The sequence below is a fragment of the Mizuhopecten yessoensis genome, unplaced genomic scaffold (genome assembly GCF_002113885.1).
Source record: "Mizuhopecten yessoensis strain PY_sf001 unplaced genomic scaffold, ASM211388v2 scaffold7251, whole genome shotgun sequence".
Classification (NCBI taxonomy): domain Eukaryota; kingdom Metazoa; phylum Mollusca; class Bivalvia; order Pectinida; family Pectinidae; genus Mizuhopecten; species Mizuhopecten yessoensis.
The window spans coordinates 609,881-637,367 of NW_018406955.1; the positions used below are offsets into that span (position 1 = coordinate 609,881).

Below are 27,487 nucleotides of genomic sequence, written 5' to 3' on the forward strand. Positions count from 1 at the left end.
GCAGATGCCATTAAGATATAGGCAGCATTTAAAGTTATTTAGAATAAATCTACTCTGCTATTTTTTCTTGTACCTGATAGGTTATGACCACACCGACTGAAGAATAGGGGCATCATTAAGTGTTTTTTCAAATAGGTCTGTTCATGGTCACATGGATTCCCAAAAGTAAGTTGATGAAAAACTAAAATGTCAGACATATTATTTATAGGTAGTGATGTCAGTCAGACACATTATTTATAGGTAGCGATGTCACTGTCAGACACATTATTTATAGGTAGCGATGTCAGTCAGATACATTACTTATAGGTAGAGATGTCACAGTCAGACACATTATTTATAGGGAGCGATGTCACTGTCAGACACATTATTTATAGGAAGTGATGTCAATGTCAGACACATTATTTATATGTAGTGATGTCACTGTCAGACAAATTATTTATAGGTAATGATGTTGCAATAAGATACATTATTTATAGGTAGCGATGTCACAGTTAGACATATCATTTATAGGAAGCGATAGCACAGTCAGACACATTATTTATAGGTAATGATGTCATAGTCAGAAATATCATTTATAGGTAGTGATGTCACTGTCAGACACATTATTTATAGGTAGCGATGTCAATGTCAGACACATTATTTATAGGTAGTGATGTCAGTCAGACACATTATTTATAGGTAGTGATGTCACAGTTAGACACATTATTTATAGGTAGCGATGTCAGTCAGATACATTACTTATAGGTAGTGATGTCACAGTCAGACACATCATTTATAGGTAGCGATGTCAACGTCAGACATATCATTTATAGGTAGCGATGTCAGTCAGATCCATTACTTATAGGTAGTGATAGCACAGTCATACACATTATTTATAGGTAGCGATGTCACTGTCAGGCACATTATTTATAGGTGGTAATGTCACAGTCAGACACATTATTTATAGGGAGCGATGTCACTGTCAGACACATTATTTATAGGAAGTGATGTCACAGTCAGACATATCATTTATAGGTAGCGATGTCACAGTCAGACACATCATTTATAGGTAGCGATGTCAACGTCAGACATATCATTTATAGGTAGCGATGTCAGTCAGATCCATTACTTATAGGTAGTGATAGCACAGTCATACACATTATTTATAGGTAGCGATGTCACTGTCAGGCACATTATTTATAGGTAGCAATGTCAATGTCAGACACATTATTTATAGGTAGTGATGTCACAGTTAGACACATTATTTATAGGTAGCGATGTCACAGTCAGATACATTATTTATCGGCAGTGATGTCACAGTCAGAAACATTATGTATAGGTAGTGATGTCAGTCAGACACATTATTTATAGGTAGCGATGTCAATGTCAGACACATTATTTATAGGTAGTGATGTCAGTCAGACACATTATTTATAGGTAGTGATGTCACAGTTAGACACATTATTTATAGGTAGCGATGTCACAGTTAGACACATTATTTATAGGTAGCGATGTCACAGTCTGATACATTATTTATCGGCAGTGATGTCACAGTCAGACACATTATTTATAGGAAGTGATGTCAATGTCAGACACATTATTTATATGTAGTGATGTCACTGTCAGACACATTATTTATATGTAGTGATGTCACTGTCAGACAAATTATTTATAGGTGATGATGTTGCAATCAGATACATTATTTATAGGTAGCGATGTCACAGTTAGACATATCATTTATAGGAAGCGATAGCACAGTCAGACACATTATTTATAGGTAATGATGTCATAGTCAGAAATATCATTTATAGGTAGTGATGTCACTGTCAGATACAGTCAGACACATTATTTATAGGTAGTGATGTCAGTCAGACACATTATTTATAGGTAGCGATGTCAGTCAGATACATTACTTATAGGTAGTGATAGCACAGTCATACACATTATTTATAGGTAGCGATGTCACTGTCAGACACATTATTTATAGGAAGTGATGTCACTGTCAGACACATTATTTATATGTAGTGATGTCACTGTCAGACAAATTATTTATAGGTAATGATGTTGCAATCAGATACATTATTTATAGGTAGCGATGTCACAGTTAGACACATTATTTATAGGTAGCGATGTCAACGTCAGACATATCATTTATAGGTAGCGATGTCAGTCAGATACATTATTTATAGGTAGTGATAGCACAGTCAGACACATTATTTATAAGTAGCGATGTCAACGTCAGACATATCATTTATAGGTAGTGATGTCACAGTCAGATACATTATTTATAGGTAGTGATAGCACAGTCAGACACATTATTTATAGGTAGCGATGTCACAGTCAGACACATTATTTATAGGTAGTGATGTCACTGTCAGACACATCATTTATAGGTAGCGATGTCGCAATCAGATACATTATTTATAGGTAGTAATGTCACAGTCAGACACATTATTTATATGTAGTGATGTCACTGTCAGACAAATTATTTATAGGTAATGATGTCACTGTCAGACACATTATTTATAGGTAGCGATGTTGCAATCAGATACATTATTTATAGGTAGTAATGTCAATGTCAGACACATTATTTATATGTAGTGATGTCACAGTCAGACACATCATTTATAGGTAGTGATGTCACAGTCAGACACATTATTTATAGGTAGCGATGTCAACGTCAGACACATCATTTATAGGTAGTGATGTCACTGTCAGACATATCATTTATATGTAGTGATTACACAGTCAGACACATCATTTATAGGTAGCGATGTCAACGTCAGACATATCATTTATAGGTAGTGATGTCACAGTCAGATACATTATTTATAGGTAGTGATGTCACAGTCAGATACATTATTTATAGGTAGCGATGTCAGTCAGATACATTATTTATAGGTTGTGATGTCACTGTCAGACATATCATTTATAGGTAGTGATGTCACAGTCAGATACATTATTTATAGGTAGTGATGTCACAGTCAGACACATTATTTATAGGTAGCGATGTCACAGTCAGACACATTATTTATAGGTAGCGATGTCAGTCAGATACATTACTTATAGGTAGTGATGTCACAGTCAGACACATTACTTATAGGTAGCGATGTCAGTCAGATACATTACTTATAGGTAGTGATATCACTGTCAGACACATTATTTATACATCAGATCACTCACCTCCTCCAATGTAACAATGTCTGTGACTGGATCACTCACCTCCTCCAATGTAACAATGTCTGTGACTGGATCACCCACCTCCTCCAATGTAACAATGTCTGTGACTTGATCACTCACCTCCTCAAATGTAACAATGTCTGTGACTGGATCACTCACCTCCTCCAATGTAACAATGTCTGTGACTGGATCACTCGTCTCCTCCAATGTAACAATGTCTGTGACTGGATCACTCGTCTCCTCCAATGTAACAATGTCTGTGACTGGATCATTCACCCCCTCCAATGTTACCATGTCTGTGACTGGATCACTCACCTTTATAGGTAGTGATGTCACAGTCAGACACATTACTTATAGGTAGTGATGTCACAGTCAGACACATTATTTATAGGGAGCGATGTCACTGTCAGACACATTATTTATAGGTAGCGATGTCACAGTCAGACACATTATTTATAGCGAGCGATGTCACAGTCAGACACATTATTTATAGGTAGCGATGTCAGTCAGATACATTACTTATATGTAGTGATATCACTGTCAGACACATTATTTATACATCAGATCACTCACCTCATCCAATGTAACAATGTCTGTGACTGGATCACTCGTCTCCTCCAATGTAACAATGTCTGTGACTGGATCACTCGTCTCCTCCAATGTAACAATGTCTGTGACTGGATCACTCTCCTCCTCCATTGTAACAATGTCTGTGACTGGATCACCCCCCTCCTCCAATGTAACGATGTCTGTGACTGGATCACTCACCTCCTCCATTGTAGTAATGTCTGTGACTGGATCACCCACCTCCTCCAATGTTACCATGTCTGTGACTGGATCACTCACCTCCTCCAATGGAACAATGTCTGTGACTGGATCACTCACCTCCTCCAATGTTACCATGTCTGTGACTGGATCACTCACCTCCTCCAATTATTTATACATCAGATCACTCACCTCCTCCAATGTAACAATGTCTGTGGCTGGATCACCCACCTCCTCCAATGTAACAATGTCTGTGACTGGATCACTCGTCTCCTCCAATGTAACAATGTCTGTGACTGGATCCCTCACCTCCTCCAATGTAACGATGTCTTTGACTGGATCACTCACCTCCTCCAATGTAACAATGTGTGTGACTGGATCACTCACCTCCTCCAATGTAACGATGTCAGTGACTTGCTCTCTCACCTCCTCCAATGTAACAATGTCTGTGACTTGATCACTCCCCTCCTCAAATGTAACAATGTCTGTGACTGGATCACTCTCCTCCTCCAATGTAACAATGTCTGTGACTGGATCGCTCACCTCCTCCAATGTAACAATGTCTGTGACTGGATATCACTCACCTCCTCCAATGTAACAATGTCTGTTTATACATCAGATCACTCACCTCCTCCAATGTAACAATGTCTGTGACTTGATCACTCCCCTCCTCAAATGTAACAATGTCTGTGACTGGATCACTCGCCTCCTCCAATGTAACGATGTCTTTGACTGGATCACTCACCTCCTCCAATGTAACAATGTATGTGACTGGATCACTCACCTCCTCCAATGTAACGATGTCTTTGACTGGATCACTCACCTCCTCCAATGTAACAATATCTGTGACTGGATCACTCACCTCCTCCAATGTAACAATGTATGTGACTGGATCACTCACCTCCTCCAATGTAACTATGTATGTGACTGGATCACTCACCTCCTCCAATGTAACAATGTGTGTGACTGGATCACTCACCTCCTCCAATGTAACAATGTATGTGACTGGATCACTCACCTCCTCGTAGTGATATCACTGTCAGACACATTATTTATACATCAGATCACTCCCCTCCTCCAATGTAACAATGTCTGTGACTGGATATCACTCACCTCCTCCAATGTAACAATGTCTGTGACTTGATCACTCCCCTCCTCAAATGTAACAATGTCTGTGACTGGATCACTCGCCTCCTCCAATGTAACGATGTCTTTGACTGGATCACTCACCTCCTCCAATGTAACAATATCTGTGACTGGATCACTCACCTCCTCCAATGTACGATGTCAGTCAGATACATTACTTATAGGTAGTGATAGCACAGTCAGACACATTATTTATAGGTAGCGATGTCACAGACAGACACATTATTTATAGGTAGCGATGTCAGTCAGATACATTACTTATAGGTAGTGATGTCACAGTCAGACACATTATTTATAGGTAGCGATGTCAGTCAGATACATTACTTATAGGTAGTGATATCACTGTCAGACACATTATTTAAACATCAGATCACTCACCTCCTCCAATGTAACAATGTCTGTGGCTGGATCACTCAACTCCTCCAATGTAACGATGTCTGTGACTGGATCACTCCCCTCCTCCAATGTAACAATGTCTGTGACTGGATCCCTCACCTCCTCCAATGTAACGATGTCTTTGACTGGATCACTCACCTCCTCCAATGTAACAATGTCTGTGACTGGATCAGTCATCCATGATGACCTCTTCATTTCTGTTCTGGATACAGCATGCACCTTTATGTAAAAAAAAATTACCTACAGTACTGCTCATGTGTATTACTTTCAGTTCCACAGCTTACAGTAACCGTTGTATGTCTACTTTTCATATATCAAGAGGTCACATGCTTTGTAATCATTATAACTAAATTTAATTTTTAAAAGTGACATCCAGATATTTGAACATAACGTTTTCCTTGTGAGGATTATGGGATAATAATAATGCAATAAGGGAATACATGTGATAAAACTGAACTTCTAACAAACATAATGTGAATCTAATAATTACTGATAAAATTAAAAGTCCAATGCTGACATGTGATGTACCTGTAAATCTTTTAGATGAAAGACTGTTGCTGTTCCCACAGCACCTCCCAGTAACACCGCCCTGTAATAGACAGTTACATTAAGTTGTATACTCAAGCCATCATATTTCTAACAACTCTCAGAAGTACCTATGATACTTCAGAAGCTTGGGGCCTGTATTGTTCACATGTTTGCTGCACCCATACAGAGAAAATCCAGAATTCAAGGGCCAAAATAAAATCCTTAAAAGCACCAATTCACTGTTCACATACCATGATCAGATATTGGTGCATTTTAATCTGGTCAAGACCAGATCTGGAGCCCTCACAGGTTGACAGGTATGACATTAGAAACAAGGCAAAGTATTGCAAGGCAATCCAGTCCCCCACCAGTAATGATTTTTATATTTAACAAACACATCATTCCAAGATGTCCTAGTACACCAAATCTGGTTATTCCAGGTGAAATAGTACAGAAGATATGCCCCGGACAAACTTTTTCAAAAGTAAAGGTCCAGGTGAAGTAGCACAGAAGATTTGCTCCGGACAAACTTTTTTGAAAGCTAGGGTCAAAGGTCAAGTCAAAGGTCACAGTGACCTTCTTCTTGCACTCTGTACTCCTCCATCCCAAGATGCCTTTGAACACTTCCTTTCCAGCAGGAATAATATGTTTTGTGCAAAATCACATTGCCTACCAAATGAGTAAATTGTACATAAGAAGCAAAGCTGTTGGTTTGATACCATGATGTTTCTTTCAAATAATATCACATATTTACCAGCAGGAAATGTTTTGTTATTCCTTTACTATCAGACAAATAATGTTTCCATGTCGCAATGTTGTACACCTTAGATATTGAAGGTTTAAAATGTAGTTTAATATACAGAAGTAATACACATATATACCAGGTGAGTATCTAAAAATAGCTTTTATATCTGACTTTCAAAACTCAAGACTGCTACAATGAAAAAAGTGCCAATGACATTCTCTCATCTCCTCCAAGACCATGATGGCCATTACAGATTACTTAATGACTTAAAGATTACAATCATTTGATTATAGCAAGGAAAGGACACAACTTTGAACACACTTGCCCCTTTAATATCAGCTACATGCAGGTAAAATATTTTCAAACCTTGTAGCTCTTACGGGGAAGTTCTCTGAAATTTTCAACACATTTTGATACTATAAGTCTGCTAGCTGAACATAAAGGCAGGCTCCAAATTTCTGTTTATCGACAGGCGACCAATCAGAATTTTAGAGCCTGCGATAATGATCAGTTTAAGCAGACTAATTTGACACCTGTTCCCTAAAACATGAATCAATATAATTTATTTGGACATCCTTTCGATCCAGCAAGATACAGACGAATTACCATGATTCTATGCCAAATAGTTCATAAGGAGTTGCCTGATATTCCAGGAGGTTCTTAGATGTCATTTTAGAGTTTTTTCATCATTCACCTGTTAAAGTGAAAATAACAAGAGTCTCAGATGGATCCTGACACCTACTACCATAAGATCTTCAATTGCCCTGTGGACATTTGATATTTTCTCTTTAATTCGTTGGATTGATAGTTTTGTTAATAGGAAATGAATCTTGTGGTAAGTCAATTTTGATTAAAACTTCATACAGCTGGATTTGACTGTCCTTTCAAAGATAGGCTGTCGTTTGACCTATTTACTAAAATAGTAATGTGTAAAATATAGAACTAGAGAGATTTCTGTATTCTGGCAGCCACAATTTTCTTTTGATCAGTTGACTTAAAGCTTGAAAAGAAATACGCAAACTAGCTAACAGGCAGAACTGACTTATGCAAGAGAAAGCTTAATACAAAGATCTGTCAAATACATCTTGAGATATAGCAATAACAAACTTGCACTGTCGAAAACCAACTATGGCCTGAAGGGAATCTATAAACAAAATCAGAGAAAGATCTTTCAAATGAGTTTTGAAAAATAGTGATAACAATCTTGAACTATATAAAAATATTAATAATCTGAGGTTCTTATATACCACCTTATCACAATCTAGTTCTTAGGCCGTCTCAAAGCGGTTCACAAATTATTATCCGTGGTTATAGGGCCTTTGCAACCAGCCAATATCTTTCTCAACTCCCTGGGATGCATACAGCCGGTGCTTCCATTTTGGCACTCACAGCTAGCATTCTACAATTCTAGCACTGCCCAACCAAGTACACATTTACAGCAGAGTAGACTGGAACAAGCGGCATAAAGTATCCTGCTCAAAGATACAACACAGTGCGGTGCCGTGACTCGAACCTGCAACCCTTCGGTCACGAGCCCGGCGTCCTACCACTTGACTACCGTGCCTCCAAAATGTTAATTTGAGGTTCTTATATATCGCTTTATCACAACCTAGTCCGTAGGTCGTCTCAGAGCGGTTCACAAATTAATATCCGTGGTTATAGGGCCTTTGCAACCAGCCAATATCTTTCTCAACTCCCTGGAGAGCATACAGCGGGTGCTGCCATTTCGGCGCTCACAGCTAGCATTAAAAAATTCTAGCGCTGCCCAACCATGTACTTATTTACAGCTGTGTAGACTGGAACAAGCAGAGTAAAGTATCTTGCTCAAAAATTCAATGCCGCACCTCCATAAAACTATCAAAATACACGATGGGCTAAATCTTCCGGTGTCCAAATACAAGATGACTGCATAGTGGCCATCTTGTTTGTCCAATCAGTCTCAAAATGTTAAGGATGGATGGGTGATAGGCGATAGACCATGGACAAAGGGAAGTGTGAACAATTAGGAATTGAGATTAAGAATCAGATGTCATTCATTTTTTTGAAAAGAAATTTAACTATTTTCTTTGCTTCTAAATAAACTGCTTTTGTTTAACTTACCTGACACATGAAGATTTAGCCCTTATTGACCTTTCTATGTAAGTAGAAATGGTGACAGGTATATCTGAGGATTGTTTTGGTTACATATCCATAAACAAATATCACATATAAGGAGGGATTAATTGCCCTATAGGGAAAACGGGGAGGGGGGTTCTACATAATCATTTAATAATTTCAGCATTATCAGTTACAACTGGTCCAGTATTAGGAAGCAGAAAATGTATTTGTTTTAATTTCAAAATCAATAAACTACAGACCCTGGAATACATGTGATGACCAGAACACATTGTAGGGAGATATGTATTTTGAAGTAGGGAGATTGGTTTTGAAGTAGCACAAAACACAAAGCAAATTACAAACAAGAAGCCCAAAGGTCCTGTATTGTAAAGCAATGATGCCAAAATATTCTCATTGGAAGTAATGTTACAAACATGGGTGGCCAGAAAGCAGGGCTTATCTAAAAGCATGATTATAGTTTAAATCTTTAAATTCATGCTTTGTAAATACATGTTCTTATAGTGTAGGGTTTGGACCTCAATTTCTCAATGTTGTAACCCAGGAACTAACTCCAAGGGGAAGGGACAAACCCCAGGGTTAGTCCTGGTAGCATATATGAATTTGTCTCTTCATTTGAAGCAATTGTATATATATATGGTGATAGACTGGAGATCTTGAAACCAATCCCATGTTATGACCAAGGGACCTACCAAGATCCTAGGGGTGGTGCCCAACCTGGAGCTAATGCTGGTAGCTTTATTTGTGTATCTTAATTTTATGTTTACTTATTGCACATATTGTTATAGTACCAAATTAAAGTTGTCTCATCTCTCAGGCCCAAGGAGTTGATAAATCAGTTTTGTTCATGTATATTTCTTTACAGTACCCATGTATAAACACAGGTGCCCTTTTTATCATCAACACATGCATCATAAAATAGTCATGACATCATGCCATGCTGCAATAACAGAAAAACAATTAATGCTGATTTTATATTTACCTATATAAATAAAAAGCTGTGAAGTCATCACCAGTAAGAATTTTAATATACATAGCCACAACAAGGTAGATTTGACACAAAACAAAACGTCATTGGTGTATTTTTACTTCATGCTGCAATAACAGAAAAACAATCAATGCTGATTTTATATTTACCTATATAAATAAAAAGCTGTGAAGTCATCACCAGTAAGAATTTTAATATACATAGCCACAACAAGGTAGATTTGACACAAAACAAAACGTCATTGGTGTATTTTTACTTCATGGTTTTCACAGTAAACACAACTAAAGAGTAAACAGTGAAGTGTTATCACATAATGAAATAGTGATCCTTGTTATGAAACAAGACGCCTAGATCTTTATAATACACTCCCCTGTCAGTTCATGTTGATGACAACTATTCTTAGAGCTGAAATGCTATTAATACATGAATTTACCAATCCAGAGGCTAGAGTGGTCATACTGGATTTTATCATTTATTTGAACAATCTTATGTTGAACTGTCCTTCCCTCTTAAAGGTCAAGTATCTTTAGACTTTGCAGTACTTTGAGTTTCAAGTTTTCTTCACATGTGATCACCTTAGTTTAATATTTAATATTAGGCATTCTACCACGTCTGTGATGTAACGACGGTTTTCATTGGTTAAAAAGAGTGCATTATTGAGCGATATACCATGCGCGTGCCAATAACCAATGCACGTGAAATAGTGCGCATGCATGCTGTTCCAACAACCTCCCCGTATTTTATCATGAATTAACAAAAATAGCATAACTGTCAGGCAGGATCAAAATATTTGACAGGCCTACAGTTCAAAAGACTACACGGATCTATAGACCTAAAGTAGGTGGGTCCGTGCAGGGAAAATGGTTTATTAATTATTGACATTTAAAATGTACAGGTCTGAAGACAAAATGGTAAATTATTAATTACTTCTGTTTTTACTTCACTGGGTAGTGCCGTACATTTCACAATGTGTGCAGTGTGTGTATGTACTGTCAAGCGTTGATTTCATGTTTTGACGAACGATGTCGATAGCAAGCCAATGTTTGATTGATTGAAATAAACATCGTATCTGACGTCACGCGTGTTCAGTTGTTTCTGGTCTGCAAAACGTCGTCTGCTTTCAAACATACCGTGTGTGAAGAATAATGTTGCAATAAGTAGCATTGGTCTGAACAGTGGTTGCAAAACACAGCTGTCCGGTGAAGTCGGTGAAGGTGAAGGTCGCGTCATGATCAGCCGGTCAGCGACTTTCCATCACATCATGGCAACCAACTAAATATGCCAACTCATGTCAGGCCTATCGTATGATGTTGTATCACTGGCACTTCCAAGAAAATCCACTTGATATCGGTACGATAATGATGGTTTTAAAAGTAAACGCAATCCCGGAATCAATTCAATTCAATTCATTTATTAACTTTCGGCCTTACGGCCCATCAGTACAAACATATCAATACAATGCATAATATACACAATAACACGGCTCACAATATCCCAACGAATCCCAACCCTACGCACTGAGAAATGTTGGCGCGACATTGATCAAGTTAAAACAAAGCAACACGATCACGTGATAAATCTTGCACGCGCAAAAGAACAGCGTCTAATTTGCATATCAAATTATCTAGGTCATGTCGCCTTATAAGACAGCAAAACTTTACAATTAGTTACATTTGACATGGTAGAATAAAAATAATCAACTAATGTGCGTGCATTATGGGGGAATATATAACTCGGGATTCAAAAATGTTGGTAAAAATAATTAACTCAGGCCGAAGCGGCCTTCGTTAATTATTTTTACCAACATTTTCTCATCCTCGTTATATATTCCACCGTAATGCACACACACATGTTGATTATTTCTTAAAGATATTTTATTTGGACAACCTTTTGCCCCAACAATTTACAAGCAAAATATTATTATTGAAGGTCCGTGCATAACGGCAGCTGTTGATTCGATCATATATACTCTTAAATTGACTTTGAATGCAAGCAAGGATATTTATTTACACAATCACTCTAGCAAACCAAAAGTAATGTGTCGTTACTAAGGACTAATAACTCATCAGAATAAAAACAGAGTGAGCAGACCCCTATCACCACCTCTTTCCCCTCACCCTGCTTTGCTTGTGACCTTTGACCCTTGAACCTAATTACTATGAATGGACGCTTTGTCTGTGACTTTTGACCCTTTAACCTATTTACTACGGACAGATGCTTTGTCTTTGACCTTTGACTTTTTAGTTTTGACAGATGACTACCAAAATCTAATCCAGTATAAAACGCAAAGTTTCCGTAGGATGCTGTCAATTTAAACTAAATCAAGGGTTTCATGAGATATCTTGTATACCAGTTTTCAAAAGTCATTAAGTTTGATTTTTAACAGTAAACTTTGACCCTTTAAACTTGACTGATGACCACCAAAATCTGGTCAGGTTTAGAACTTGATATTAACATGCTATGGAGTAATATATATATATAAAACATCCTCAGGGGTTTAGGAGATATTATTTACACAAGCCTTTTTACTATATATGGACAGATGTTGTGACATTTGACCCTTTAACCTTGACCAATGACAACCAAAATCAAACCACCAGGTGTAGAACTCAATGTTACCACACTATGGTGTGAAATATAAACTAAATTTGTAGAGAATACTTCAGATACCTTTTACACAATTTATTTACTTGAAAAGGAGGAAAATATTGTAAATATATAGTAAGATATAGTAAATTATGATCTTTTACCTTGACATTTGACCCTTAAACTTCCACTGAAGAATACCAAAATAAGTTTAGAAGAAGAATTTTATACTGCCACACTATGGTGTGTTGAGAGGTCCATTAGACATCTTGTACATAAGCTTTTTACTATGGACACACACACATGCATGCATGCAAACACCACACACACACACACACACACACACACACACACACACATGGACAGACACATTGACAAAGCGATTACCTCTTTCACTAAGTGGAGGGTATACACAAAGTCATTTGAAGATTTTAACAAATCTGATTCCTATGACCTTAAATGTAGTTCAAGGAATTTTTCTAATGAAATTGATAACCCTCCCCCACCAAGCTACAATTCTTTTATCACATACTTACTACTAAATGCGCTATTCCCGCCCAATATGATACGACTAAAATCATGTGACCCATATCAGACCGGCCAGTCGGAAAATGCATATCATGTATCAGACCGGCCGGTCGGAAAATGAATATCAGGATTTTCGGAACACCTTGTGACCATTCAGTCCGGAACACATCTGGAGTTATCGTGCCATTTCTATGCGTGCGCAGCAGACGAGATTCTATGAAAAAATGTCGCATTCGGCTCAAGGTGAGATGATTTTGAACTCGTTGGCAAATAGGATAATGGAGTTGGACGATTTTATTGACAAATAAAACATGGTGAAGGAACACGACGAAGCGAAGTATGATCAGAACATCATAAGATAATCTTGTTGTGTACTGGTAATCATATAATATAAAACAGAATGCCCCAGTATGTGTTCTGGTGCAACCATTAATGGTGATGTGGTGTTTAACTATGGTAATAACAATACAAGAAAACGCATTCGCGTTATTTATGATTCTGATTCTGATTAAATTAATTTGTCAAATGAGCATCAGACCATAAGTGAAGCTGATCAGATGGACATGTGATAGAATCATCAAATGGACATAGGCCATATTATCGGACACCAAGATTAACGTAAACAGACAGTTATTCATATTTCTATTGTTGCAATTGTGTTTTTATTTCATTAAAATGTGTTGATCACCAAAGCTACAATTTGTATTGTATTGTTTCTAGNGTGTAAACATCAGCCTTTCATTGGCATGGCAAACCTGACCGATAGACAAAAAGCTAGTCTAAATTCATCATCCTGATGTACATAGTGGACGGACTATATGACTCTTACGGACTACCTTCATATACAACACTGCCCATTGGCTGCCGTTATTTATCCGTTCTTTCTCTGACGACATTTCGCACTCCGGGAATCCCCAACTACTCAGTAAGCTACTGTAGACTTGCACAAGTTATTATTAGGAGACCAAATCAGTCGTTACAGTGAAAAGCCCGTCAAATTGTTAGCCAACAATTTCTAGTTGAATTATATTTTGTTATATTAAGGGCAGTATTGTATCAATATAGGATTCATTTTATTATTATTTAGGAACAGTAGAAACTTTCAAAACATATCACTCCTTCAAACTTATACTAAATACTTAATAAAGTGATAACTCAACAAGATAAACAATATCTATATCAACATTTCAAAACTAGGTCTGACACTAGACACTAAGCACCTGTACTCACAAATCAGTCAAAATGTATTCATACTTAAACTAAATCATCTTTATATATCAATTTTGATGAGGTTCCATCACTATCATAAATACATTGGAGGGTGGTGACACTGGAACTATATCCATATTCACATACTGCCCCTTCAATAGCAACGTCACGATTCACCGCGATGCACTTGTACTGCGATTATTTAAGTTCTATTCGATTCATGATATATTTTTCCGGATTTTCGATACGTCATGATCTGAATATTAGTGTATGCCGCTTCTGCTGAAACGTCTGTGAGACGTTCAATTTCATTGGCTGATCTCTAAACCCTCAACCAATCAAATGTGAGGATGCAATTTCCACAAAGCATTCATAACAAAATAGCGCACCTCAAAAGTGTGGAAACACTGCGGGTTTCTGAGTATCGACGGCTTATATATCTCATTTTGTTTATATTTAAAAATAACGGTGTATCGAATCGAAATAATCAAATCGTGGTACAAATATCGAGATACGTATCGAATCATGGGTAAAGTGTATCGTGACAGCTCTACCCTTCAGGCTATTTTTTATTTGAATTACTTTTTGTTTGCCAATTTGATCTGCTTGCAATAAGTGATCCAAAGATGTAGCTAACAGCCTACTCACCATGTTACTTTAGAATGACAGACAGACACAGATGTCACACCCCTCAAGGCCTTCAGCACAGCCAGTCCAGCTTTCCAGTTCCTCATAGCTGTAATAAAATTGATCACATTTCAAAATGTGCTTATCAACAAATATACATCATAACTTAGTTATTTTAATCAGAAGATGTTTAAACAAGAGATCCCAGAGGGATCTTGGCGCCCACCATTGTACCATCTTCATTAGTTCTTTGTCAGTTCGATATTTTCTCTTCTTTCCTCTAATCTGTTTGAACAGTAAATGCACCTTGAGGTAACTTTTGATCTAAACTTACTGATGTGTATGAAAGCCAACCTTCAAAGTGAGTTTGTCATTTCACATATTTACTAGTACAGTACTTAATGTGAAAGAAATAGAATCGATCATTGCAATATGAGAAAGATCTGTTTAATTCTTCCTTTAACCATTTTGTTTTATGATCAGTCTCAAAATATAAAATGCACAGAGGGATCAAGAGGAACCTACATATCAAATTTGAGAAAGATTCCTCAAGTTATTACTGAGAAATAGTATTAACAAACCTGCACTGTCAAAAATTGAAGATGGTTGTCAGTAGGCCATTTTGTTTAACTGATCAGTTTCAAAAGTAAACGTGAACGTGAGTAAAAAATTTGAAGCACTGGCCCAAATGACAATATTGGTGGCCCAAATAATTTTGGCAAGAAATATTTCCACAGCATTTAACACAATGCTTCAGCATATTTAAATTACATATACCGTAACATGACAATGTGTGTAATATGTAAAACAGAATAAAACATTATATTCTTAAATCTTCAACCCTAGTTAAAACCTGACATGATCCACTCCATTCAGGTCTTCCCGAAAAGAAATACAAAAAACTTGCACCTCAAAGAAGACACCCTGGCAGTGTTTATATAGTAAATCTGAAGAAAAAAATAATCACATTTGCTAAATCAGACAGTTCCATTCAAATTGAAGTAATAACAACTGAAAAATGTACTGCCCCCAGTTAATGGGGAAGGGACTATAATTTCTTTTATTCATTAAGTTTTCGACAGTTGCCCAAAACATTTTTGTTGGGCCAGTGACTACCTCACTTTTTACAACTTTTGGTTGCTCGAGCAAGACTTTAACCGCCATTGGTGAGCAGGCGACCGTCCATTTCAGGCACTGCTGCACAACAAGGGAACAAGGGGAACCTACATGTAAAATTTGAGAAAGATCAATCCCAAACTTCCCGAGAAATAGTAATAACAAACTTTCACTAGCAAAATCAAAGATGGCTGCCTATCGGCCATGTTGTTTATCCGATCAGTCTCAAAAATTGCACTGCACAGCTTAGGACCAAGGGAAACCTACATATAAAGTTTGAGAAAGATCACTCTGGTTCTTCCCGAGAAATAGCGATAACAAACTTTCACTATCAAAATCAAATATGGCTGCCTGTCCTCCATGTTGTTTATCCGATCAGTCTCAAAAGCAATCTGATTAAAATCTTCTGTAACATAACTCAACCTGAACATCTGAATATGCTGTGGTCAGGGTCACGTTCAAGTGACCTTTAGATGAACCAATCAGAGGTGCGCTGGCAAACGTTTGCCAGCGAATCGGAATATCATGGTTGATAGATAAATAGCGAGGGGTATCGAACAGATTAGTTTTCCAAAACAAAAATGGCGGCGGGAACTGACGTTTCTACGATGCCAAGGAAAACGTACCCATTGGGTAATACTTGCGTATGCAACACCGCCATACAGTCTTTCTTCTCTAATAAAGCTTTGAATATCTTTTTCTGTTCGGGTTTCAGACGATCAATCTCAAATAACTTCAGAACTTTCGTATCATTCTCATCGATAAATATAAAGGTCACCTGAACGTGACCCTGACTGCGGCACACTCAGATGTTCAGGCGTAGTACGAAGTTAACGAAGCCATGTAACATATGATTTTAATCAGATTGTCTCAAAAGTTGCCCTGCACAGCTAGGGACCAAGGGAAACCAACACATAAAAAAATTGAGAAAGATCCCTCTGGGACTTCCCGAGAAATAGCGATAACAAACTTTCACTATCAAAATCCAAGATGGCTGCCTATCGGCCATGTTGTTTATCCAATCATTCTCAAAAGTTAACTGCACAGCTAAGGACAAAGGGCAACCTACATATAAAATCTGAGAAAGATCCCTCCGGTACTACATGAGAAATACTGATAACAAACTTTCACTATCAAAATCCAAGATGACTGCCTGTCGGCCATGTTGTTATCCGATCAGTCTCAAAAGTTGCCCTGCACAGCTAATGACCAAGGGGAACCTACATATAAAATTTGAGAAAGGTCCCTTTTGGAACTTCTTGAGAAATACTGATAACAAGAATTGTTTAAGGACAGACGGACCACGGACCACGGACCACGGACCACGGACGCAGGGTGATTTGAATAGCCCACTATCAGATGATGGTGGGCTAAAAAGCCAGTGTACTCGCAGATTTTTTTTCAACAGTGTTTACAAAAGATAATGATCAAACATATGCCAGAGATTGAAAAGATAGATGTGAATACCAATGACTAAACTCAATATTTCCCCAGAAAACGTACAAAAGAAACTGATGAAATAGAAAATTTCAAAATCTCCAGGACCGGATATGATCCATCCTGGAGTTCTAAAAGAAACTTGTGATGTTATATGGCAATGCATTCATATTTCAAACATCTATCGACACTGGGAAATTACCAGGTGACTGGAAATGTGCTAATATAACGGCAATATTCAAAAAAGGAGACCGGAAGGAGGCTTCAAACTATAGACCAGTAAGTCTGATTAGCGTTGTCTGTAAGACACCGGAGTCATTGATTAGGGATGAAATTATGAGCCACATGAGGAGAAATAAGCTATTCAGTAAAGCTCAGTTTGGCTTCATAGATGGCAGATCAACGATTCTGCAGTTTCTCAATGTCATGAAGGTGCATGCTTGGATGTCATCATATACTGTGATTTTATGAAAGTGTTTGATAAAGTACCTAATCATCAACTTGTACATAAACTCGCGATTGCTAGTCAATTTTCCTTTTGGATAGAAGACTTTTTGCTTGAAAGGAAACAAAGGGTCGTAGTGAACGGCGAAAAAGTCGCAATGGAATCCAGTAATAAGCAGTATACCACAAGGATCTGTGTTGGGACCACTTCTCTTTGTATTATATATAAATGATATGCCCGATGTAACAAGCGCAGTAACAGACACTTTACCTTTTCGTGGATGATACGAAAGCTTTTAGAGCAATAAAGGATGAAGATTGTAAGATTTTGCAACAAGATATATTTTCGTTAAACCAATGGTCAGACACCTGGCAACTAGGTTTCCATCCAGACAAATGTAAAATGATGCATGGTAGCTACACACTGAAGGAAAATGCCCAACCATTAAAATTTGTGGACTCGGAGAAGGATATTGGTGTCACCAATAGATGCTAAACTAACACTCGATAAACATATCTGTGAAAAGGTTAACAAAACAAATTCGATCATGGGAGTATTGTGGAGGACAATGGAGTACATGAACCCACACAGTTTCAAACTGTTATACACAGCTTTAGTCAGACCTCATATTGAATATGCTGTTCAAGTCTGATGCCCTCATTTAGAAAAAACCTGTAGCAACAATCGAGAATGTTCAACGTTGAGCAACAAAATAAGTACCAGGTCTTTCTAATCTGTCTTATACGGAATGTTTGCAAAAACTCTCACTTAACTAACATTAGCATATAGGCAATCACATGGTGGCATGATAGATGTATAGAAAATAATTTCCAGGAAATATGACAGAGAAGTCGCAGACATGTTTTCGGTCAGCGAAGGGTAAAGCACACATAACTCATAAGATATATATCGAGTTTTCAAGGTTGGGTGTGAGGAAATATTCTTTCACGCAGAGAATTGTAGATATGTGGAATAGCCTTCCATTTAATGTTGTAAATGCGATTTCAGTTAAACAATTTGAGTACGAACTTGATGAACATTGGAAAATTCAGCCACAAAAGTATTGTGTCAAAGAAAAAATCAAGCTGTGAACTTTAAAATTATAATTAAGTATACTACGAGCTGACTATCAAAGGATTGTTAATATTTGTACATATTTCATGTATATTGTCAGAATAAATCTGTGTATGCTGTTGCGAACTTTTTGCGATGTTTTGTATTTGTTTTTGATCCAGATTACAGCCGGAACAAATATTTTGAACATATTGATACAGTTTGAGAAAATTTCAGTATATTACAAGCAGGTTTTGGAAATTATATCATGATCCTTAAATGATACAAGTCTAGAGTTTTGGCTACGTGTAAGTAAAACGTCACCATAGGTCGGCGAACCGGCTCATTTTGCCCTTCTTAAATTGCACTCTATAGGTCTATCCTGCGTGACATGGAGGTAACGTCATTCTTAAAGGCAAGTTTAGTTACAATAAAACATCAAAGATACTACCTGAAAAGCTGACAGATTGAATTGCAGAGGATAACGCAGAAAATGACCAGTAATACACGCAATGTTTACATGTGCCTTAGCAGAAGCTCAAAACTGCAGGTGCTCGTCAAAATCATTTTACAAAATACAAAAAAACAAACGAACCGTACATTTCTTACGATACTTTACTAAGCTAGTTAAAACATTATATGAGCACATTATATATGTATTCTTCTAGTTATTCTAGATAAATGATAATGCTTTAACAATATGATCAATTAAAAATTCATATATAATATATCATTATATTTTATTTCCGTTTATATATTGATGTTAGACGTTTCGTAAAATGGGAAAATCAATATTTAGAGCATAGCGGGATATCCATCCGGGATCTTATTCATTCGCCAGCTAAACCGCAGAGAAAATACTGCATAGTAGGCGATATGAAGAGAGTATATATTGGAGTATGGGGACTTAAATGGACGCAAAACACAAATCGAAGATGAAGAAATTCACTCTAAAGGGGGTGCTTGATGGCATAAGGTCATCTGTGAGTGCACCCCCGAAATTTGAGAATGAAGTCGAGGAGACATTGAGAACGGACCACTTTCAAGTTTGCAAGGTTGGTGAACATAACATTAGAAATGCTAAATAGTAAAAACGTATATGTTGTAATGACATTTTATCAAGCATAAATTATAGAAATTCTTGGTTAATATTTCTATTCTAACGTTCTGGTTTATTTTGTTGTCATTACAGACTGTTCGTCATGGGTTTCCTTATCAACCGACAGCGGTTGCATTCGATCCTGTCCAACATCTTTTAGCGATCGGAACGAAGACAGGTTCTTTGCGGATGTATCCTTTAAATGCTTTTACTGGTGATATCGATTTCCATAAATCTCAGCCCCTACCTTGACATTAGTGTAAGTATATTCATTATATTATTATACACATGCACACATGGGCATAACATGTTGGTTTACAGTATAATGATGCTGAATGCTGCTGTTGATTTTGTGATGGTGGTTATGGGCAGATGTATCCTGTGACAGAACTGTGTGATTCTTCCCTTTTCTCCAAGCTCTACACATGTCAGTGTATGCTGGACGCCCAGATCAATAATCTGTGTACAGTTCATTGCTGCTAACAGGGCCTTTATTATTTTAGAATTATATTCACAAGAATTATTGAACATTTTTTTGTATATATATATATACATACATTGTTGTCGACATTAGTTTTTGCACATATTTTATGAAATGGATATTTTATTGAATGTAACTACTATTTTAGGAATGAAATTATGTAACAAATATGCATTCACTCCTTTATTTCAGTACAGATTGTAAATAAATTATTAATGTGATTTTTATTGCATATCAAATATATTTCTAATGCTTTTTGTAAAATCTGCAGAGGAAATTTGTGTGAGTTAATCAACATTTAAAAATGATTTCAAAATAAATTGTTATGTAAACAATATGTCTGATCTCCCTTAGAATGGTTGACTATATTAATTGGGCTACATTAAAAGCTGAAATGAATGGTATATTTTGTAAATTTGACTATTCATTGACAGTAATTTTTGGAACTTGGTTATTTGGGTCCTAGATTTATCGCCTTTCCCTGTATGACCTGTAATAATCTTATGAGAACCCACTTTGTTTTATAGTTATGGGACTTGCCAAAATGTCCAGGACTCACATGAAAATATCTGCAAGAATCACTGATTGGTAGTGTTGTTATTGAACGATAATTGACAAAAGTCACATGACTTACCAACCTGATTGCTTTTATATATAATTATGTCAGTCATTTTCATGTATCATGTGTGTGCATTTGACAGCTTTAATAACAGTGTAAAATTAGGGTATTTAGATATTATTATCCCATACATTTATTCTGAAACCATCTCTGTATTATTTCATTTTTTAAAGCTGAAAATGTATAAGAATACAGAGAGGAGTTGTCATGGGACAGAAAACCTAATGGAAGTATTCTGGAAATGTCAAAATGTAAATTGGGAGTTAATTTCATTCTATATATTTTTTTCTTAATAAAATGTGTATGGTCTGGACAAAATATGAAAACAAAAAGTTTTATAGTACATTCCTTTCTTTTTTATGTTTATTCATCTGGGTCTGTCATCCATTTCAGTAAAAAAAAAAAAACATTTTCGTTAAGATAAACTGTGTGAAAATGTGTAATTTACAATTTTCTTTGTGATTTATCAGAAGTATTATTGTCAAGGCTAAATTTAACATGCATTTTCAGATTATAAACAGATCAAATTTAAAATCAAGTTTGACCATGTGTCTTTAAAAAAACTGACATCATTCTTTCAGATTATGACATGGTCTGCTTTTGGTCAGATGGATTCACATGTACAGTATCTTCCATCATTGGAAAGCTCGTTGGAGCTTCTTTCAATGCTTTTCACTGGTGAACATTTTGTTATGATATTACGAAGCAAAGTTGGTCGGAATTAAAGAATAAGTCAACTGACCAAAGATCAGGGTCGCTGGGTTAATGGTCAAAGTCATTTGGGTCCAAAGGTCAAAGACAAAGTGGATCTCTGACTTTGAACCTGGCTCTTGATTGAGGAGGTATATAAGGTTAAATAAAACAAATCAAAGCTAACAAATGAGTATTGCACCGGTATTTACATTTCTGTTAGCCCAGCAAATATGGAGGTGGAAGGAAACAAGACTCACATCATAGTACATGTAAAATGTATATTTTGCTTCCTTGCGATTCTTTTTGAAGTCCAAATAGCAAAAGTCAAGCTCAGCTATATGGGCAGATTACTTCTTGATGATTATGGGGTATATATTGCCACAAGACGGGGCCCTTACTGACCTGTCAGTGTTCTAGTTTAACCTAAAATATAGGCAGGAAAAACCCTGCCTTCTGAACTGGTATTACAAAACGTATATTGCATGCACTGCTTACTTTTTCATTATTTCGCATCCTGTGGTCTTCTCCCCTTTATCTTAAACAAGTACAATAGTCAGTACTATTCAATACACTTTGACTACATTCTCCAAATCTACATTATCTGGTCATAACTTAGACAAACTAAAACCCTTGATAACACTTACTCCTTACAGACCCTTGTAAACTCTCAAAATCTATGTACAAGATTATTGATTTCCTGAAGTAACATTCAGTGGTATATATAATCCAACATGGCTACATGAAGTGGATTTGTTGCAAGCTTACTGGTTACACTCTGTGTTGGTACAGATGTTGGTTTAATGTGTACAGGTACATCTGTATATTTAACTACAATTGGTTTATATGAAGCAATCAAATACTGTCATCACAGGTAAAAAATACTTTTTATACTACGTACTCATGCACAAATTGTTCTTTTGACTGAGTTTTTAAATTTTAGAGTACATGCATAAAATAGCAGTGTGCAATCTCACTATTTGTAGTAAAATGTCTGCAGTATTCCGGTATGTTTCATTAGCTACCATTTTTAGCATATAATTATAGAATTAAAATGCGCTGGGAAATGGTCTTTTTTATCGTCCCCAAAAGGAAAACATTTCCCAAAGTCTGACACTGAAGCGCGCAGTTCGTCCTGAGCAGGCAGTTGAAATAACTATTTTGTGCCCAGTTTGCAACTGTTATATTTTGCAAATCCAAACCTAGCCTGTAGACAAGTTGCATTTGACTTGCTATATTATGTATGTAAACATGTTTAGCAAGTTTTATTCCAAACCTCAAACTACTCTTTCATTACCAGCTGCAGTGATGTCCTAATTCAGTAACAAACTGATCAGGTGTCAAGGTCCAATCTCACCTGATTGGCTGTGATGACATGGAGTTGGCGAGACAATTGCATTTGGCATACAATGTTGGCATCATGTTTTGTTGGTTCATTCTGACAGGGAAATTGTCAAAAAAACAAAACCAGGTACAACAAGCTATTGGCTCAGAACAAATCATTTATCTGTCAGTTACAGAGAATGTCATTTATTGCTTATGACCTTATATAGAGCATGTGCATTCATTTAGGCAATAAACCCTTATAACAGTCATGATGATGATTACTGATACTCAACATGATTGCAATGTAATGGTATTGGTGATTTAATTAAATCTGCTACATTATCAAAGTGTTCTAGCTAGATAAACCGGGGCTGATGCATTTCACTAGTTATTTGAAGCTAGAGCCAGGAACTGTATGTATATTTTCATACAAAAAAAATCTTGAAGTATTTCAAAGAAGCAAAAAAAACCGTATCCAGTCTTCTAAACTTCAAAAATACACCTGGGCAAGACAAAGGACTATTTGAGGTTGGGCCACTACTCTCTCTCACACTCTTTCCTATTGAGAGCTGGCCATGGTGGTAATCAATTTTACCAGCATGCAATTGTTCCTACAATCCCAGTGTCATCTACATATATACTTCATCGATAAAGCCAGCTACTTTGAAATCTTTTGAATACTCCAAATTGTATTAGTAAAAACATAAAATTTAGGTTGCAAAGGTAATTATTTTACACTTATTGTTAAATTTGTTAGATCCTTTCGACTAGTAGATGGCAGAAGAGGAAGATCTGAATGATCATGCAATGTGATTTGACACATCTACTGGAAACCCTGCCTTAATTAGACCTCCTGTAAAAGCTGCAATGCCTGATAGTGGAGAATTTAAGCACCTGCATTTGCAGGTAAACCCAACTATTGTATATGCCAGGCAATGACTTGAGACTGCAAAGCCAACAAGACCGCTGTCATCACCAGCACATCAGTGTGCTCTGAAAGCTGATCCTCTGACTGCTGCCTTATTTGGCATTGTCATCAAGGTAAGCACCCCACCATGTCTGAAAGCATCCATGTCCCATCGTGTTGGAGCTTGGCCTGTGTAGAGGCACTGTCTGAAGTAAATAGTCCTGAAGAGTCAACATAAAAGCAAATAAGCAAATTGTTCATTGACAGGATCAAAGGAAGTATTGACTTCACAGTCCCTGTAAGCAGGATCTTGGTTGACAAGAAAATGGAAGAACATTTGCAGGGGTCTATGTAAAAACAACCCTGCAGGGGACTACATGCACCACAGAGTTGATGTAGCCCAGAATTCTGAGGAACCAACACACTTGAACTGTAAACTTGTTCACTAATAAACCTCTGGTAGCAGAAAAATGTCCAGCATTGCATGGGAACCAGTTAGAATGGTGCCCTTGAAAAGTCATTAGAAGTTAACACCTAAGTCTTTCCTGTGGACAGATTGAAATTTACCTTATACAAATGTTCCGGGACTGTTTCATTAGCCTGCACTAATGAATCCTTGGTCCTGTGCAAAATGAAGGAGTCATTGAAATAGATGTGAACATCCATACTCTGGGTATCCATATGCAGGAAATTCCCAATGACCTGCAACAGTTTGGTGAAACCAGCGAAGTAGTGGTGAGCCAAATGGCATGGCCTTGAACTGGAATTTATGTTTTTTGGCTATCACATGCAAAACAGGTACCTCAATTTAGACTTTTTGATGTGAATTTGGAAGTAGGTGTCCTTCAGATCAAATAATGTGCAGGAATCCCTTCCCCAACAGAAGGGGATAGTAACCTATTGGGTCTCAGTCTTGAATGGAGGAGTGTATCTTCATTCTTGCTGCAAACACTTGGATCGATGATCAGAAGCCATATCACTGAGTCCTTCAAAACCAGAAGCCACGAGTACATTCAAGTACCTGAACCTCATCAACCCTTCCAAAGAATGGTCCTTACTTTCTCCTTCACTGCCAGCTTTATGCTGTTCTGGATTCCCCATAGGGTAAAAATAAATTGGGTCTGATGAGAATTGGGGATTCAGCAGTAATGGGATACCCAATCATCTGACACCACTGGCAATATCAAACATTCTTTGGTTATAGGCAGAAATGAGGCAAGACAGCCATCTGCTGTTAACTCTGCCTCAAATGTCTGATCCAGGAACAGCTAACTGTGTATCTGTCTGGATATCAACGTGACTGCAATGTCATAGGATGGAGTGAAGTTTACTCTGGATCTGGTCAGGCCAAACCAGAGACCAGACAAAGTATATCCCCATATATCAACCATAAGCTGGAACTCTAAAGCACCTAGCAAAACTTGTGCAAAACCAGTCAACAGGAAGATATTGTACCATAAGATTCACTCTAGAAAGTCATGTAAGTGTTGATATCTCGGTCAATTTGACTGCAGAGCATGTCAACCCTGTGCTATGCTGTTCATCCCTAGAATCAGACTGATACTAGGAGGAAAGGACTACCCTTGCTCACCTACCATCCCGATCAAAAGGAGGCTAATCAAGGCAGGCTATTGTAAGGCATGTATTTTTACAACCCAAGCAGTACCCGTGTGATTTACCTCATCCTTTTTAGAAGACTTGGTTCTCTTGGAGGACTAAGGATGTTTCCGTATAAGCAACAATCTATCCGCAGGAGGATTCATTAATTACAATGCATTTCCTCAGAACAGGAACGGGCATCAATGTCCAAATCACAATAGAAATGAATGCACCCATGAGCAGTGCATGTTGCTGATCATGACCATCAATAAAATAAAAATAAAATTATTAAGTTAACAATTATAACACGAAGATTAAAACTTATACTAATAATTTGTTGGTCTGGATTGAAGTGTGCAGGAGGTCTTTATGTGGAATGAAATCAGAGAACCTGGAGAAAACTCACACGGTCTGTCAGGTGATCATGACCCTTCAGGGATTAACCTTGGCCGTCTTGGTGAAAGGCGAGCGTTTTATCCATTTCACCATCCGACCACATTGTTGAACATGTGTCTGTCACATAGTGGTCAAGTTTTATCTTTAGTATAATTTACCATTTATTGTGAAGCAAGTCCATTTTATCATCATTATTATAATTTAGGTATGTTCATTTTAAATGGCTATCTATGAAACGTTACAAGTACCCTCGGTAAGTATAACACACTCAACGTCATTTTCTACCATAAACCGAAGTCTGGCTTGTTAGGCACAGTACTGATTGGATAATTGATCTTATAGATAATTGTTTGATATAAATTAACTATTACTCATTTCAAAGTTTTCTGTTAGAAAACTACAATAAATGACCACTTAAACTATTAAGTTCTGTGTCAGTATTCTCTGGTGCTGAGGGTTATAATATAATGTAACATCAGTGGAGCGTGAGAATGGTCGTGGAGGCCCTGAAATAAACATAGATCTTTTTTAGATTAAATTATTTAGATAACAATGAGTCAGTGAACATGGGATAACATTGTTTTGTTCATGTTTTGATATATTATTAAGTAGTTTGATTGAAATGACAAGTACTCATTACGATCTTCTTCAGTAAAAATTAAGCTACATTTCTTGTACAAGTTTATTGCTTAAATGGTATTGTGTTAGCCCTTGAACTCATTCAGTCAATTCTTCATGTTCTGTATATATATTGACTTGAATATTCAAGTAACCAATTTATCTAGTATTCAGTGGTTGTGAATGTAAAAGAAGCAACAACCTTAGGAATTGCCAGAAGCAAACCTGTTCTTCATCAGTGTAATGTATTGAATTAATCAAACATATTTACGATGCATCTGAAAAAATGGAGGCCCTTGGTCAATTGATTTTCAATAAGGTTCATCAGTTTGGGAATATGTACATATCAAAGTTGCGCAACCAACTGGTCTATTTGTCCTGAGCTTCACGCCAGTGAGTGATTGGAAAAAAATGAAGATGAAATAAACAATATTATATATAATCAACAACTGTGTTCTAAATGGTGCAAAAATTCATTAAGGCTAGACAAGGATTCAACCCTGTGATTCAGATAACTAACCGATTGAGCTACCTGATCAATGGAAGTGTCCTGGCTCAACTGTGCTACAGATTTATCCAATCGGAAGCCGAAGGGAGGTTACTGTGTTTAGGAATCGTTTTAGGGCACAGATTTCAAAACTACTGATTGAGAAGGGGTCTTGACTTGAAATTTAAGGAAGATACGTCTGAGCTATCAAAATCACTTGCCCATTTACTAGAGCAAAGAGTAGTATACCAAAAAACATATTTATGATTTTTTCCTTTTTTTACGCTCGTCAAATTTGACGGGAGTATTATGGTATGGCGTTGTCCGTCCATCCGGATCCGGCGTAAACTTTTGTTTGTCCGGCAATCTCCTCCTACATTTTTCGACCGATCTCTTTGAAACTTGGTATACATATTATAATC

At 37.0% G+C, this 27,487-nt stretch overlaps 2 protein-coding genes across 2 annotated transcripts in view; one reads left to right on the forward strand and one right to left on the reverse strand.

Annotated features, from left to right (window-relative positions):
• Nucleotides 1–19,394, reverse strand: part of LOC110453297 (oxygen-dependent coproporphyrinogen-III oxidase-like) — a 46,040-nt gene extending 26,646 nt beyond the window's left edge. The window contains exons 1-4 of the mRNA XM_021502184.1: nucleotides 19,295–19,394; nucleotides 14,814–14,901; nucleotides 5,995–6,055; nucleotides 5,605–5,685 (exon numbers count right to left, since the gene is read on the reverse strand). Coding sequence (XP_021357859.1) covers nucleotides 5,605–5,685; nucleotides 5,995–6,055; nucleotides 14,814–14,899 — 228 coding nt within the window. The 5' untranslated portion in view covers nucleotides 14,900–14,901; nucleotides 19,295–19,394. The remainder of the gene's footprint in view (nucleotides 1–5,604; nucleotides 5,686–5,994; nucleotides 6,056–14,813; nucleotides 14,902–19,294) is intronic.
• Nucleotides 19,395–19,674: 280 nt separating this feature from the next.
• LOC110453285 (syntaxin-binding protein 5-like) overlaps nucleotides 19,675–27,487 on the forward strand; it is a 139,498-nt gene continuing 131,685 nt past the window's right edge. Inside the window, exons 1-2 of the mRNA XM_021502172.1 lie at nucleotides 19,675–19,898; nucleotides 20,036–20,133. Of these exons, the coding sequence (XP_021357847.1) occupies nucleotides 19,755–19,898; nucleotides 20,036–20,133 (242 nt within the window). The 5' untranslated portion in view covers nucleotides 19,675–19,754. The remainder of the gene's footprint in view (nucleotides 19,899–20,035; nucleotides 20,134–27,487) is intronic.